Source organism: Pantherophis guttatus, chromosome 6 (assembly GCF_059756535.1).
Source record: "Pantherophis guttatus breed Tessera chromosome 6, ASM5975653v1, whole genome shotgun sequence".
Classification (NCBI taxonomy): Eukaryota; Metazoa; Chordata; class Lepidosauria; order Squamata; family Colubridae; genus Pantherophis; species Pantherophis guttatus.
The window spans coordinates 56,168,382-56,186,789 of NC_142068.1; the positions used below are offsets into that span (position 1 = coordinate 56,168,382).

The 18,408-nt window shown below is 35.2% G+C and overlaps 1 protein-coding gene across 7 annotated transcripts in view; it reads right to left on the reverse strand.

Annotated features, from left to right (window-relative positions):
- Positions 1 to 4,256: 4,256 nt before the first annotated feature.
- The window catches only part of FAM204A (family with sequence similarity 204 member A), a 35,198-nt gene continuing 21,046 nt past the window's right edge, over positions 4,257 to 18,408 (reverse strand). For 4 of the 7 annotated variants that reach the window (XM_087872938.1, XM_087872941.1, XM_087872942.1 and 1 more), the window contains 3 exons: positions 13,612 to 13,718; positions 13,213 to 13,309; positions 4,257 to 5,246 (listed from right to left, as the gene is read on the reverse strand). In XM_087872938.1, the coding sequence (XP_087729064.1) occupies positions 13,258 to 13,309; positions 13,612 to 13,718 (159 nt within the window). In that variant the 3' untranslated portion in view covers positions 4,257 to 5,246; positions 13,213 to 13,257. Of the gene's footprint in view, positions 5,247 to 8,270; positions 11,639 to 13,212; positions 13,310 to 13,611; positions 13,719 to 18,408 lie in introns of those variants that run through there. The other 3 variants (XM_087872939.1, XM_087872943.1, XM_087872940.1) reach the window with 2 other exon arrangements.

An 18,408-nucleotide genomic window follows, 5' to 3' on the forward strand; every position in this document is an offset into this window, starting at 1 on the left:
TGACGATTTTTCATCAGGTTCGCCTGATCCGCCAGTTGCGTTCCTTTCTAGATCGGGACTCCCTACACACAGTCACTCATGCCCTCGTCACCTCTCGTCTGGACTATTGTAATGCTCTCGACATGGGGCTTTCCTTGAGGTGTACTCGGAGGCTCCAACTGGCACAGAGTTCGGCCGCGCAGGTGGTTATGGGAGCAACATGGAGTTCCCATGTAACACCTCTCCTGCGCGAGCTGCACTGGGTCCCGGTGGTCTTCCGAGTGCGCTTCAAGGTTCTGGTTATCACCTTTAAAGCGCTCCATGGCTTAGGACCTGGTTATCTACGGGACCGCCTGCTACCACCCATAGCCTCTCACCGGCCAGTACACTCCCATAGAGGGGCTCCTCCGGGTGCCGTCGGCCAAATAATGTCAACTGGCGGCCCCCAGGGGGAGAGCCTTCTCTGTGGGGGCCCCTACAATCTGGAACGAGCTCCCCCCGGAGATACGGAGGATCCCGGATCTGTGCACCTTCCGTTGCGTGCTTAAGACTTTTTTATTTCATCAAGCTGGCCTGGCCTAAATGTTCTCCCCTTTTAAATATAAATTTTAATTTGTTTTAAATTATGGGGTATTTTAAATTCAGCCAAACTATTTAATTCGTTTTTAATCTATTTTAAATTTTTGTATTTATATGTTTTATCTTGTGGCTGTTCACCGCCCTGAGTCCTTCGGGAGAAGGGCAGTATAGAAATTTAATAAAATAAAATAAAATAAAATAAATAAAATAAAAATGTAAAAAAAAATCAAACAAAAAGGGGGAAAAGAAAAGAAAAAAAATTGGGGGCAGCAAACAGCAAAAAAAAAAAAAAAAAAAAAGCAAGAAAACATAACAACGAAACCAACATCCAAGAAGCTGACACTATCTATTAGCCTAATGTCTGGGAAAGTCGAATGTCATCAACCAATGTTGATCAAATATAATTTCTGGACAAGCAGGAGTTCATCCAGCTTCAGCAAAAGAAGGTGAAAAGTGAGATTAATCTATCATCAGTGTTTCTCAACCTTGGGAAATTTCAGATATGTGGACTTTAGCTCCCAGAATTTCTCAGCCAGCATTGACTTCTCAACTAATAATTTAACTACATAGTAACATTACAGCTAAATGACCGTGACAAGGGAGGCTTTTGCACAGGTTCGCCTGGTGCACCAGTTACGCCCTTTCCTAGACAGGGATGCCCTCCGTACAGTCACTCATGCTCTCATTTCTCGGTTGGATTACTGCAATGCCTTCTACATGGGGCTGCCCTTGGGGTGCACCCGGAGGCTCCAGCTGATCCAGAATGCGGCCACGCGGGTTGTTACAGGAGCTTCCCGCTATTCCCATGTAACACCTCTCCTGCACGAGCTGCACTGGCTGCCAGTGGCCCTTCGGATCCACTTCAAGGGCTGGTACTCACCTATAAAGCCCTTCATGGCATGGGCCTGGGGTACTTGCAGGACCACCTCCTACCGGTCTCCCACCACCCAGTGCGCTCACATAGGACTGCCCTCCTCCGGGTGCTGTCAGCGAGACAGTGTCAGCTGGTGGCCCCCAGGATGAGGGCATTCTCTGTGGCTGCACCGACCCTCTGGAATGGGTTACCCACCAGACTCCAGACGGCCCCTAATCTCCGCACTTTCCAAGCTGAAGACATGGCTTTTTCAGCAACTTCCCTGATCTGCTGCAGGGTTTTTAATTGTCTGGGGATTTTAAACTGACTAATTTTAGTATTTGGATTGTTGTGTAGTTTTTATTTTGTCAGCCGTCCCGAGTCCTATGGGAGAAGGGCGGCATATAAATTTGAAAAATAAATAAATAAATAAATAAGAATGGGCCCACAAAGGTCCTTTGTCAGACACTATTTTATTGAAGAGAGGAGTTAAACATTAGTTTAGTATGTCCTTCTTATGTAACTTTTATATTAATGATATTGTAATGGCCATGAAGTCACAAAGTTTTTCTCCCTCTTATTTAGTGGGTAGAAAATTTCAATAATAATTGAAATGCTGATGGCTTGGGTCTTATTTCTGTACTGAGATTGACCTTAGAAATTGTTAGCCAATTTCTGAGAGTGAAAGAGAAAAACTGAGGCTAAATTATAATAAAACAAAAGTGGTATTACTTTTGGCAGAAGTAATATTAAAGATAGGCAATTAATGCCCAACAAATTGTTGGCTTCCTCTGAAACCATCTGTGCTCCGCCGAACAAACACCTCACGCGCACACTCAAAGGTGAAGCTATCCGGTTTAATCGTAGCTTACCCGGTGGTCATACAGTAAGCGCCGAAGTTTTCTGATGAAAAACAAAGTCGGAGATGCCCGATTCCTCCGCTTATCTGGCTTTATAGAACGCCCCCAAGTGCCCCGCCCTTGCTCAATTGTGCATTTAAAGTGACCGCGCTATTTACTCCTTCAATTACTTCCGGATCTCGCTGTCCCTCGTATTGAAGGACGTTTGTTTCCTTTGACATCGTTTTATTGACCCTGTCCCCAGATTCCCTATACCGTCCACCAACTGATATCACCATGCCCTGCTAAACGCTACAACACCCCCCTTCACCGTGTCTCTGTTCTTCTGGCTTGTCACAGTCTCCGGGATCATGTGTCGAGAGAATGGCTGACATTCGACACAAATACAGCAATGACTTGCTTTTAAACACCTGGGCATCTCTTTTAAAAGTTCCTTTTATGGAAAGCACATTTAAAGAGTGTTTTAGCAACCGCTGAACATACAGTCAGCATTAATTCTGAAATTTCACCATTCTAAAGGAGGACAATTGCTAGCTCATGCAGTTACAATACTTCAAGGCAACTTTATAATTCATATGTTGTATGGGGATACAGGTAAGGATACCTTCTATCACTATTAGAATACACCTGGCATTGTTGGGACACTATCTGTATACTACGAAACCTATAATTGAAGATGTAGCTTGAATTTGTACTCTTGTGGCGTTTCAAATTCCTATTAATTCTTGGACCAGAAAAAGCCACATTAGATATCATAAAAAGAATATTATGAAGAGATCCTATATATACGCTTAAGTACTCTTAATAATTTTTCCAGCATTTGTTAAATGCCCATATAGATGGGCATTTAACACTAGTATTAAATCTCAGTACTGAATAGATTAGTAACATCCCACAAACCTCCCCTCCGAATAGTCTTGAAGGTAAATTTTTAATATTTACTACTGTAAATGCCCTACTATTTCAGCTGACTAGAAAAAATTGGTGGAAAAATAAGTTATAAAAAAGGGGAAAAAAAGTAAGTAAAAAAAATTAAAAAATGAAGTTTTACTGAGTTTAAAATCAGTAATATTTGAGTTCCGTGAATTATACTTACTGCAATAGCAGTACAAAGTGGAAGTCTTAAAGGTAATAGAGCTAATACACAGTGACTCAGCTGAACAAGCATGTCTTCTTTGCAAAGCAGCCAATGAACTAATGAGGTTAGTTTGCAACCAACTGAAGCTTCTAACCCAAATGGACAGGGATAATCAAAGCAACAGAACAAGGAAAAGTATAATTTGTAAGACGAACAGAAAAACATGCTGCAAAGCTGCTTTGGTAAATTAATAGATAATATTTCTTCCTCCAGAAGCAGTTAATGGGGCAACAGAACAATGTAGATAACCTCTAAATTAACATTTTACTTCCTTCCTAAAGTACTTGTTGGCCTGAAATAAAAATTGTGTGCTTTCCACCAACAGATCATTCTTCCAAAATGCCTACTAAAATTGCTGAATTCTATTCAGTTGTTAGAAAATTCTTGGTTGGAAGTAAATTTAGGCTTGGTTAGCTAAATTAGGTGCAGATTAGTTAAATTAGATGTAGAGAGTTGGTTCTTTTTTAACATTTGCAGGATTCTCCCTAATGTGTTCATTTTCATCCATTAAAAAAAATTATACTGCATTTGTGTTTTCCTTTGGATCTTCAACTATGAACTTAACCCATTGGCAATAATAAACCTCAATGGAGTAGCATCATCTTTTTGTAGCATCACAAAGATTTTATTGAAGGCATCAACCGAATCAAGTCATCGAAACTGTACCACTGTTATTTTCATCAAGGTGGGAGTTAGGAGTTAGCAGGAATGCACAACTTCTGCCAGTTTGAAGGTAATATCAGGTTTTGCAGGTCAAAGGTCACATTCCAAAACATTTGCAGCAAAATAATCAAGAATAGCTAACAAGTATTGCATACTTTTTTGAAAGTAATTTTATGACAATAAATAATAGACACAATCAATTTATGTTTATTTTCAATCTGAGACCAGAAAACAAAATAGATAACTGTACATTGGCAATTTTTGGACATGGAATGTTAATGGTCCAATGGTGCAGAATAATATGATTCATCCTGAAAAGGTGGAGTTTTAGGCAAGTCTCCTTGAAACTCTTTTGCATAGTTTCTGAAGTCACTTTTACTTCATCAATTAGGACTGCAGAAAAAAAAAACAATTGCAAACAGCCTATCTTACATTGGGGACCTGTATACTGCAAGAGCCAGAAAAGAGGGCTGAGAAAATATCTAGAAACCCTTCACATCCTGGACATAAACTGTTTCAATTCCTTCCCCTCAGGATGCTGTTACATGGACTTGCATGCCAAAATAATTAAGACACACAGAGTTTTTTCTCTCATGCCATCACTCTGCTAAACACCTAATTCCCACAGCACTCTTATGCCTAAGGAGGTAGCCCAATGTAGTAGGGCTGTATTGCTGTTATCCTTATCTTTCTATTACCTTCTCCTATTGGTATCTTATGACTTATCACTTAGTTGTTTATATCTTATGATTTATTATTGCATTTTATGATCTATTCTAAAGAATATTCTATTCTATATTCTATTCTATTTCTTGAAAGTGCTGGAAGAAGCCTGAGCAGAGTGAAGTGGATCAACAAGTTATCTCCCTTTGAAAACATTCTTCTCTTGAAACAAGGTTGAAATGAAACATCTCTTCATGCCCTGTTATAGCCCTGGTACTTTTATCATTTAGACAAACACATTTGCTCAAGCAATAAGACATTTCATTATTTAAAATAATTTTCCAGTAGTTCATTTCCCGATACTTTCATATTTTATTTGTATATAAAATATATTCTGTAGTTCCAGTACCCATCCACTTTTGCATAGTGGGGCCTTGTTCTTTGAAAAACTTTGTCAAACTGGCGGCCTGCAGGCTGGATGTGTCACATGCAGGCCACGCCCACCCCGGCTCTGCAAAGGCAAAAAACTTCATGATACATCATGTGACACGATTGAGTTTAACATCTGTGACCTAAGGCATGAAAACATTATCCACCTAATGTGCACAGCAGACTTCGTTTTGGCTTGTCAAAGATAATGCTCTAAGGGGTGGAAATAATTTCCCCTGGACTTAACTAAAACATGCCCATGTGGTAAAATAAATAGGAACATTCTGTGAAAGTACCTGTATTTTACTGTAGGCACTTTTAATACTGAGCAATTGAAGATTTAGAAGACACTTCAGAATTGTCTACCTGTTTTCCCTTGTGGCAGATAATAACTGTTAATTGATTTGCTTATAAAGTTTATTTAAAGAGATATTAAACTATCATTTTTCATGGACGTGTGAACATTGCTAAGCTTCTTAAATCTTCATCAGATAGGTTCTTTAGGATACTAATATGTGGTAATATGAAATTTAGAAATCAGTTTGTAGTGGTGTTACCTATACAATACTGATACAACAAGAGTTGGAGATGTGTGTGTGTGTGTGTGTGTGTGTGTGTGTATGAATATGTGTATATTTGTGCATGTATCTAAATACATAGATGGACAGACACAGATTCCTTCAAGCATATTTATAACCCTTAGTATATTCCACTGTGTAATCCTCACAACAGTGCATAATTAATATTTACCGTCTTTGTAGGTGGATTTTACTAAATCTACTTTTTGCTAGCAAAATCTTGAGATTTCTGGATGTAAAACATTTTTTAATCCTTGTTATTTTTAAGACAAATTTATTTTTGGGGCTGTACTGTGTATGTTACTGCTCATACAATTCTCCTGCTTTCTGTTGCTTCTTTCAAAATTCCCTTTGATCTTACTGTTACAAATTGCCTATAAAATGCATCTTGTATAACATAACTATTCAATCAGAGATCAATAGACCAAATAAAATATGCTTTTTGTAATCTAAAAAGATGTAATTTTTAAAAATGTATGATCAGTATCTTGAAAATGCTTTCTCCAAACAATTGATGGATGGATGGATTGACAGTTTTTTGAAATACATACATCTTCAATGAAACAAAGAACAATTGCAGAAATATTTAAACATTTATAACTTATTATTTTGTTATGTTTTAAGTGAATGTACTTCGCATGGAGGTGAATAATGAAAGGCTCCAATATGAACCAAACCTAATATATTGCAACTGCATGTGGACCAAATATCTATATAGTAAGATTTTTTAAAGACATATATTGTTAAATTTATTGAGCAAAAGAATACGCAACCTAACTAGCAGCTGAACAACTTTTTCTACAAATATAACCAAAAACACTGTAGATAGGAAGTCAGATTTTTTTTTAGATCAAGCTAAGGGATCATTTCATTCTGTATCCAGCTTGGCATAATGTTTAATTAGATGCTCTACAAACTCCACAAGAGTATGAAAGCAATTGTCTTTTCGTATTATATGAGATTGCCTAACAAACAGGCATTAATTATGATGAAAAGTGTTCTATATCTGAGTTGCCTACAGATGCTGCAACCTGTGAAACACCAGTACTAAGAATCTAATCTTTCTCCCTTCCCAACCAATAGATTTGTTCTTAGCACAGGTGTTTCTGCTGAAGAAAATATGCAGAGCTCAGATACATATATATTTCCCCACTATACTGGAATTTAGCTAATTCAAATGAAGAAGGTAATATGCTACCACTGAGATGAAAGGACAGAAACATTCTTTTTATTCAATGTTTAGGAATGAGAAAAAAAACCAACTTGTCCATAAATAGGTATGACATTATGAAGGTACTCAGATTTAGATTTCATGTAATCATATATTAGTTGCATTTATTCTGAATTACGTTCCTAAATGACAAATTGCAAGGGAAGTGAGTTCATCCCTCAAACAGTGCTGACAATCTTATGGATAGTTTTATGATTTATCTCCAAATGAAGAAGTCTCTCATAGATGAGTATGACTTTTGCTTATTAGGTTTTATGTAGTTATATTCATGAAAGCTCTAATGGAGCCTTTGGTACTGGACAGGACACCAATGACTACTTGCAAGTGCACCCATCTTTTCTTATAGCAAGAACTTCATGATCTGTGGCAAACTCTGATCCATTAATCAGGAAATGAAGGTGTAAATATTCTTTGAATTAGTTATTTTAATGCCATTTTTTCACTTTTTTGTATCTTTTGTACTATATGTGGCAGAATATGAATGTATAGGCAAGGACTGCCATTTTAAGTTTTGTGCAGAACTAAGGAAGCGTCGCCCTTGTGCATGTGTGTGTATAATTTCCTGATGTCCTAAGGAAAGTAAAATCACTACTTTCCTCAGTGTTTTAAAAATCTTATTAGCATGAGGTTTAAAAGCAGTTTTAATACCTGACACAGATTTCATCATTTATGTTAGATTCAACATTCAATTGCAGTTGACATTCCAACTGTTGTCATTGACTGAAACATGATAATGTTACTGCTGTATAAATTCTGCATACAACTTCCCTACTGATCAGATGCAGCATTTTAAACCCAAATTTTAGATTGTAATAAAAGACAAAGATCTAAGATCCACTTACATGGATTTCTAGTGGTAGGAATGGCTACATCACAGTGTTACACAACTAATCAGGATTAATCATGCAGGCCATCTTTCCCATTTGATTGTTTCCCTGCTCAAAATCAATAATTGTGAAAAGATATGTACAACTCTATCCACGTGATTTTGGCATCCAAATTCAGAGCACAGTTTAGGAGGACCATATCATAAAATGTTGTCTGTTCAGCAACTTAACAGATGTCTTCCCATGATAAAGATATAGACAAGTCACTGGCAGACAAAATAATTATTTTAAGATATTAAAGAAAATAAATGGGTTTTAGTCTTATGTACAGGAAATTATTATCACTTCTGGCTACAATTTTAATGAACTGTTTGACAGAACCAGCAGAAAGCAAATGAGGAGAAATTTTTATTTTGATATGGATTGCAATAAATGTTAGTGATGTGCAGAAATATATTTGACTACTCAAGTTTAAAGTGTTGGGTACAAATGCCCCTTTTATTGTTGAGATCCTGGTTACAGCTGAATTAAGGCTTCAGAAATTACTTCCTATCATCACTGAAAAGTGTTAGAAAGCTTCATTGAGAAGAGAAAACCTGAAACTTTGAATGCTGTTTTGCCAGTTTAACCACACCAGTAAAAAAAAAAAAATGTTTGGAATGCTAGAAGCCTATGATTCACACCAGTAATTTATGATTTATCAACGAAAAGTTCCCATTACTTGTTAAGGAAACTAACATCAAGTCAAATCATGCCAATTTTTATAACTAATGGTATTAAAATATTAGATATTAAGTATTCAGATAGGCATCCAATGGACTCTAAAAACTGCCATTGTCCGTCACACATATCAAATATATACATATAGTGTATGTATCAAATTATGTGTGTGTGTGTGTGTGTGTGTGTGTGTGTGTAATTTTATTGATATTAATTAAATTTATGTGAAAAATTACTCTGAGCAATGTACAGAAATCCAATAAAACAGTAAAATAAAGAATTACCTAAAACCATTAGAAAATAATTATTAAAAGGGCATTAAAAACTATAAAAGCAGAACTAAAATAAGAAATGAGAATAAACAGAGAGATAATAATAACAAAGCCTCCACACAAGTTCCCCTGTCCCCTTAAGTCCTCAGGCCTGATGGCATTACCAGGTCTTGAGGAACCTTTGAAAGTTGAAGAATGGTGAGGCCAACCTCAACTTTTGGGAGCTAAGATTCCACAATGTGGCACCACAAAAGAAAAAAATGCGGCCCGCGGGCTGGATGCGTCACGCACTGGCCATGCCCACCCGATTTAGTGAAGGGAGAAAAAAGTCACAATACATCATGTGACAACCATAAGATGACGAAAGTTTGACACCACTGATTTAGACTATTATTTAAAGCTTACAATGGATAATTCTCTTATACAAGGAATCTAAAATTATCCATGAACGATCATTTCAGATATATCATCTGTATTATTTGTGACACATACCATAAATCAATTGAAACAAAATTGAAATGTTCTTCAAAATTTACTTGTGTAGTTATGATCATTGACAAACTACTTCTGCCCAGAATATGAATATCATGTGTGAAAAATATAAAACATTGTTATATGTCACATTCCTCATTTCTTTCTATAAATATAATTGTTTTTTTATCACTTTTAGTTGCAAAGATTATTATCCTACAACTGTTAATTTCTGGGGTGGGTGGGTGATAAAAATAAAGGTCATTTAGATAGGTAGATATAGTAAATCAAACTTGGTTTGTGGCTACATCATGCCCACTGTGAAATAAAACATGTATTTAACCAAAATGCCTATATATTCTTTAAAAGCCTTAAGTGCTATTTGCTATAAAAAGATAAAGTTCTTAGTGCAAGATAAAAACTTGGACAGGCAGGTTTATATTTTTCCATTGCTTTAATGGGTCTCTTAAATGTTACTAAAAGGATACCCTCCATAAAATTTGTCAGAAATGTTCTTGAAATGCTCTTATTTCATGAAAACTAAATGGACTGACTAGTCCATTAATTATGTTATAATGGTCTTAATCAGTGAGTACCTATTAGTTCAATCGGTATGGCAATTATTGGATTACATATCCCATAACCTTTAGTCATCATGGCAATGTCTAAGGCTATGAGAATTGGTTCAAAATATCAGGAGTGTTCCAGGTTGCCTATTATGTATCTAAATAAGAAGACAGAATTAAAGCAAGCTGGTCAAATAGGTGTACATCAGGATAATTAAAATTGTTCCAATTGGTTTGCTATAAAAATACAAATATCACCTACTTTGTAAACATGAAATCAACTGACTGTCTGTATCAAAAGGATGATATAATTGAAATAAAAACATTATTAAAAGATACTAAGTACGCAAATAACCTTACTCCCCAAAGATTTCTACACTAAATCCCAAAGAACCACAGACTTCTTTTTTTAATTTGCCCTTCTAAATTGTTTAAAACAAAAAGATTTGGTATATATCTTACATCATTTCTGCCATGTTTGATGTCAAATTAAAATTGGCTTTCTAAGTCTCAACATTCTGTTCATGCTCTTCTTCACTGCTACATATTAATATTTATGAAATATTATTAAGCCTTTCCCAATATTAACACACCCATTTCCAGCATGGCTCTAGGTAACCTGACCTTGACATGTCAACTTTTGATTCCTTATTCAAGGTATTTTGGACCCACTAGGTGAACTTCAGCTTTTTCCTGGATGTTGTAATATCACCAAGTGTTAGTAGTCGGGTAGGAAAACAATCTACTTTGAATCTATTGTATCATTAACATCTTCTTTTATTGCTGTTTCCATTTTTGATTCTATCAGCTCAAGTATTTCACCTCAACTGAAAACTCAAACTAATTGTTGTGAAAGAGATACTTTTTCAGGTTTACTGATGAGGACTGTTTTTTTAATATGTGGAAGATGACCATCTCCCTAATTGTCCCTAGGTGATGATGGCAACTCTCTCAGGAGTTGCATTTAGCCCCAATGTCCTCATCATTAATGGATTCATTTTTCTTGCAAGACTTTTGTTAATTAATATTAATACTAATTTTGTTTTCAACTCTTTAGCTTATACCTTTAGTTTTTATAAAAAAATATATCTTGAATATTTCCTAGAGTAGCAGGATGAGGTATAAACTGACTAAATAAATTCCATCATTAAATTGAATAAGATTTATCTACAATTTCTCTGTCATATCTTTCTTTTCAAAGAAGAAAATAAGACAAGTCATTTGGGAAAGCAAGGAAAAATAATCATTATTTCTTCTAGACATACATTTTCCTTAGGCTATATTGTATTGTCAGCTATGAACTAATGAAAATATTCCTGTTAATGTTTCAAGGAAACTGAAATTGCCCCACTGCATGCATGCTTTGTTGGTTTGTTTGTTGGTTTGTTTATTCTGCCATCCATTTCATTGTCCTACTAGCAATGCCAAATCAACGCAAAGCTGTTACTTGTATATACAAAGTTTGAAGAACAAAAAGCATTGTCCTCATTTTGATTTAACTTCCAACATTATTCATCATCATTCTGTAAACAATTCAGAATTACAGGAATGCTTTCTGCACTTAATTCTGATGATCAGCTGAATAAAACAAATTAGGACAAAAAAAAAGTTAGTTTTAAAGTAGCAACAGCATTTATGTACAGTCATCTTATTCTTCAGCAATACTGATGTTTCTGAGTTGTCATTACTCAAAGGGAAGGGATATTAAGCACTGCTTTAGGATACCGTAAGTATATTCATATTTCCATTGGCATTCATCGTAGAACTTCACTGAAGTGCCCAAATTCTGATCACATGACCATGGGGATGCTGCAACAGTCATAAGTGTGAAGATTGATTATAAGCTCTTTTTTTCAGTGGTATTCTAACTTTGAATGGTTGCTAAAGAAATGGTTGTAAATTGAGGACTAATTGTAGCAGTAGCATAGGAAAGCTTGTCATAAAATAAACATAAGCAATGAATCTAAGTGGCCAGTTCCTATTCCAAACTGATGGCAAGAAAAAGATGCAATGGCAACTCTATTTTGTTGGCTCTTGAAGAATGTAGGCATTTCTTTTTTTGATATTGCCATTAAACCATTTTAGTTGAAATCCTAAACTCTAATTTATGGAAAGAATCTAGCTACATGATGAAATTGGTTGTATGTGTTTAAAATATGTTGCTATTTTAAAAACTATTTTGATAAGGTATTATATTCAAATGGGTCATTTAGTAGATTCATTTGTCTTTGAATATCTAACTGTAGGAACATTATGTATACTTGTAAGATAACTCAAGTTGGAAAATAGATGCTTTTTCTATTTTCTTTACAACAACCTGCTCCCTTTTCAGCAATTCTTCAGAGATTTATGATGCTACGCAGTAAACCTGCTTGGTCAGTAATTTATAGCTTTTGCTATGTATTTAACTGTCAATATAACTAATTGTAGTTAATTCCACATTACTTTATGGAAAACTCATCTTTGTGAAATATTATGTTTCATGGGAAGGGAATGAAGGAAATCACCATCCTGAGGCTACAAACAAAGGGGGGGGGGAATCTATATTAGGACAGAAAACTAAGGACTTGCCATAAACCATGAAATTACTATTTCTTCATAAAATATTTTAACCCAAGTTCTCAAAAACAATCAGTTATTGTTAAATTAATATTCCTTATCCTTGGATATATCACTTTGCTTAATAAGAACCAAGAGCCTTGCCTTCTCAGTGGCAGCCTCTGACTTTTCAAGCAATTTTCCACCTAATAAACAGTTGGCCCTGCAGGGCTTTAGAAGGCAATTAAGACCTGGTTATTGTCCAAGCACTTGGTTCAGGATAAGCCAAACTCCCCTACTTTGTAGGGAGAGATCTAGATTCTGGTAGCCATTTAAGGGTTTTTATTTTATTTTAGTAGCATGTACTTTTTTTCTTCTGAATTTTTGTTTATTTAATTAATTAATACATTGCCCGGAGTCACATGTTTTAAGGTGGGTGGCTACATAAATGTCCTAAGTAAATAAATAATAAGAGAAATGTAAATGAAATATATTACAGAAATTAATGGAAAATTTACTTTATGTTTTCAGGAAACAGGAATTTTAACTTATTGTAATTTTAATTGAGACAATATATTTATATTAATATGAATAAATAAATAATATAAAAATAACTGAATAAAGCTGGTATATTTTTAATCTTAATAATTTTTGATAAAACAATTTATAGCTTGAATTTTTGTGTGATGAAAAAGACAGAAATGTTTAAAAGGTTGAAGGTAGAATGCCTAAATATAGTAACATATGGAAGGGAAAGCAATTGTTCTATGACTCATTCAGCAGCAGAAACATTACAAAATAAAACAAATAAATTTATAATTTATGCACCATATATATTAACAAACCTTTTCCCCGGCTTTATAATTTTCAGCTTTCCTAGACAGAATTAATTACATGTATCCCATGTTGCTTTTTGTTTCCCATCTTTTCTTTGCTTCAAAACTATAAAGAAATACAAGTATATGTCAGTTTCCACTGAAGTACACTTCAGGAATTTTCAGTGACATTTCATTTAGCAGCAATGTCTAAATTGTAACTAAGTTTTTAATACTCCAGCAATGAAAAAGGAAATGTATAAACATTTGAATAATGTGTCAGTTGCACTAAAAATCCTACACAAAATAGATAAACTATTCAAAGAAAGAGCCACGTTTAAAATTAAACAAATATGGATCAAGCTCAAGAAGAAAAACATTTAAGTCAAATAATCAGCTAGCTGCAAAAAGAGATGCCCACTTACTTACCCCCAGGCAAGTTTTTTCTTTTTTCGGGCCTCTTGAGTAACCTCTACATCTTGCTTGGCTTTCACAAAATTTCGGCAAGCAACAGCTTTTGCAATTTTCACACCAAGCTAAGAAAAAAAGAATATAAGTAAGTCCACAGAAGTTAGCAAAACTAAATTAGATAAAGAAAAAACAGTTTTTTAAGAACATACTTAGGCAATGTTTGCATGGATCAAATTTGTCCTTTATCTACCATGGAAACTGTCTACTTATATTCAGTGGATGGTGTGGTCAGTTCTGATTTTGTGAAGTAAATGTGTATTATTTATCTAAAAGTCTATAAAAGCTTACAATTGAAGCTAGCAATACTCATGGTAGGCTAATATTAGCTGACTGAAATTATACATATTAAGCTTTTAGTTTTCTTCCAGCTGAAAATGAGGCAACGGGGACTTTATAATACAAATTTATCTGTTACTATCAAAATGGCCCTTGAGTTTTCCTTATACATATAATGCTTGGGAACTAGGCATGAATAGCTCTATGACTGGAATTTTCTGACTTTCTTAAGTTGGATACACTAAAAGAGGAGTTCTGGAAGACATCAAAAGGTTGGAATATGAAAAATGTATGAAGGGAATATAGACAAGCAAGAAAAAACCAAAAGTTATCATCAAATTATGTTTTTAATCAGTATTAATGTAAACAGTAAATATGTTATTCTTGGTTCATATTTTTCATAGAAACAAGCTGTTCAATGGCGAACTTGAGGAAAGATATACAAAGCCATTAGAGAAGAGCTACATACATGATGGAACATATATGATGAATTAGGAGAAAAAGGGGAAACATTTAGTGCATGCTAGCATAAATATACATACCGAATTTTTCAGTGTATAAAACACACTCCCCCCCCCAAAGTGGGTGGAAATGTCTATGCGTCTTATAAAGCGAATGTTGCCAAAGCCCCGCCCACCTGTCAGCCCCACCTTTCGGCCTCTACCTCCCAGCAATTTGACACCTTGCAGCAAACAGCCTGGTCAGCTTCAGCACAGCCTGATTTAGGATCGCCTCCACCCATCGCCACCCTCACTGCCCGTTGCTGCTGCTGCCTATTGTAGCCTCCACGCACCCCTTTTTCAGTCTCCACACATTCCATTTTTAGCCCGTTCCAGGCGGCTGGGATAGGCGACGGCAATCCCCGCTGCCTGGAGCGGGCCAAAAACGGGATGCACAGAGCCCAAAAGCAGACATGTGGGGCCTGAAAATTGGGCATAGGGAGGCCGCGATAGGCAGCAGCGGCAATGGGCGGCAACAGCGGCAATGAGTGGTGGCAATCTCCACAGCCTGGAACAGCTGATAGGCGGTTTTCTGGGAGGCAGATCCAACCGCTGCTGCTCGTGCTAAATCAGGCTGTGCTGAAACTGACCAGGCAGTTTGCTGTTTGCAGCAAGGAGGCAAATTGCTGGGAGGCAGAAGCAGGTTTTTTTTTTCTTGTTTTCCTCCCCAAAAGCTAGGTGCATCTTATAGTCCGGAGCATCTTATAGTCCAAAAAAATACGGTATGTGTTTTATATAAATATTCACTTATATGCATATACATATCCAAATGCAGAAAATCAATCTTATATTCCTCAAGAATAACCCCACCTATCATTTATTTTACAATTAGAAGACAAGTCTGTCTGTCTATTTCAGGCTGTGCATGAAAAAAATGTGTTATCAAATCAAAGTAATCCCATTCTCCCAAAGATTTTGTGCAACCGCCCTGAGGGATTTTCTCACCTATCCAATGTATCTTTCACTGAACATCCAATCCTGGTGCAGTTTTATTTCATTAGTTCTCTATACAAAGAACCCCAGAAGCAACCATGCCAATGTTTGGGAGGACGTGACCATATAATCATTTTGCTTATGTTGCCAGTCTCCCTTTAAAAACGCCATACTGTCTTCCTATATATTTCTTAACACTACATAAAAACAGTGATTTCATCCTGGAACTTCATTAACTGATAAATCTCATTATCTCAAATTTTCATAATTAATATTGTAGATACAACAGCTCCTGTACTATAAACCTGCAGTTTTATGAATACAGGTAGTCCTTTACTTATGACAATTGACCCCAAAATTTGTTAATTGAATTTTGCCCATTTTATGACCTTTCTTGCTACAGTTGTTAAGTGAATCACTATAGCTGGTAACATGGTTGTTAAGTGAATATGGCTTCCCCATTGACTTTGCAAAGGTTGAAAATGTGATTTACATGACCCCACAACACTGCAAGCATCATAAATATGAGTCAGTTTTCAAGTGTTTGAATTTTGATCAGGTGACCATGTGGATGCTGCAATGGTCGTAAGTATGAAAAATGGTCAAAAATCACTTTTTTCAGTGACACTGTAATTTTGAATGGACACTAAATGAACTGTTGTAAGTTGAGGAGTACCTATACCTCAAAGAAAAAACTTATTATGAAAGGAATGAATGATGAACTTTAATGGAAAGGATTGAGAGTCTTTTGCCAACACTAGAGGGCTACATCAGCTGAGCAATTTTGGTTCAGAGGGAAATGTTTAATATACAGTATCATTAACCTGGATCATTAAACTCATTTTAGACCAGGAACTCATGTTTATTGTTTCCACAACAAATCTAGCATAAGTATCATAAAGTCTAAGGATGTCACATAAGCTTTTTCCTGAAGTCTTCAAAACAATACAAATAGAGTGAACAAATGGAGTGAAGTGCTCTATAAATGGCTTTCCTCAAATATTATGCAGAATAATGGTTTTTTAAAAAATACTGTATGTGGAGGTTTGATGAATATAACTGCATCACTAATACATTAATGAATTGCATTCAATCTATTTTCTAATTACAAATAGTAAAATCTTTTAAAAATGGTTTATCAAATAAGGCTCCCAGATGAAAAGAATTAAATTTCTTTGTTGTTCAATAATTAATATATTTTGCAGCTTACTGTGCACTTTTATTTTTGTTAGATAAAATATTTGTTACAATAACACTAAGGAATTCTTCTTCATGAACAATAAAATAGATGTTATATAGATATCCTTGAACTTAATGGAGCATGCTCCTCATGGTTGTAATCATGATCATAATTAATTGGGTCACCCTCACCCATGACTGAACTGATTTTATGATTTTTGAAGCGGACATTAAGTGCATGCTATGTTTCTTAAGCAAAACAATGGTTTCCTATGGGGTCAGTTTTGCTGAAAACCAGAAGTAAATTCTGGTTTTTGGCAATACCAATGTAAAATGTGGTTATGTGATTTTGTGATGCTGCCAAGCACCTTGAATGCAGTCATGTGACTGTGGGAAAGGAGGATGGCCATTGGAGCTTTGAATCTGGAGGGATAAGGATCCCTCAAATTGGTCCATCATAAATTCAAATATTCATTAAGCCAAAGACTACCTGTACTCTAACAAAAATTATGTCCACTGAGTTTTATGAGACTTATTCTTAGATAAAAGTTCATTTAGTATATAGTATACTATATACTATATGAACTAAAAGTTCATATACATATAGTAATAGTATCAACTATTAACCCAAATATACAGGACTCATTACCCCGGCACATGTTATACTTTGAAATTTCATTTCCATATTCCCATATTTCCGCTATTAGACTGAAAAGATAATAATATCTAATAGATATTAGATATCTAATTATGATGTAGACCCAAGCATTTACATTGATTTACAAGTGCAGCAGCTCTTCTGTCTTTCAATATCACTAATAGGGCTTATATAAATTCTTTGCGTTGCTATCTTTTGTTTTGGTTTCTTAAGAATAAAATAACTCAATTATCAAAGCATAGATTAAAAAGGGCTTAAAATGGTACAGATTGTTAGAGAAGGAAAAGTATGTCCTGAGAATTTAATAATGAAATAAAAGTGATATTCCTATTGCAGTAAAGATATTACAGAACATCAAAAGTAACTTTTAAAAGACAAATGCAAATTAATTGCAGAGAAAGTGCATAAAATAAATCACTATGACTATGCCTTAGTGAAACAAACATTTTATGCTTCTATATACACTCATGCATGTAGTTTCACTTCCCATTTTAACAGGGCCCACCAAATCTTGGTCAATAGGTTTTATACTTTTTTTAAAAAGGTCATCAGATAACGTAGCAAGCTGCAATGCTATAAGAAGCAATAAAACATGAATAAAAATACATACAACATTTTCTTATGTAGTCAAAGTATCAGCATTTTCCATATAGAACATCCAATATTTTGCTGCATTTTAATTAAGGTGTCTAAACATTATCACAAAGAACTGCAAATTGGTCAGAGCATGCAGTAAAGAAAATTAAGCTCTAAAGGCTTTTTATCACCACATTTCAGGAACCAAGGGTGTAAAATGTTCTAATTTGGGATATATTAAAAGCCATAAAAGGTCTTTCAAAAAGATTAATGGTACTTTGCTTGGATTTAAGATAAGGGCTTTAGCTGGTTGGAAAAGCAGGGCCCTGGCTAGACCCTTGAGGCATTCATCTTTACAGCCACTTGGAAGATTTGTAAAAGCGTCTGCATAACCTCAAGCAAACGCATTGCGACATATTTTTTTTAAAAAAAAAATCCTGTCAATTTTATAGGTTTAATATGTGGAAGTTGTATTGGGAGTAATGTTGATATAGTGATTCATCTTCATTACCATTTTTAAGAGGCAAACTTTTTTAATCAAGTAAGTTTTCTATGAGGTAAAAAGCATTCATTCATATTGAAGTTCAAAGATAATCATTTCAGAAATCTTGCTCTAGCAGCTTAAAGAGCAGA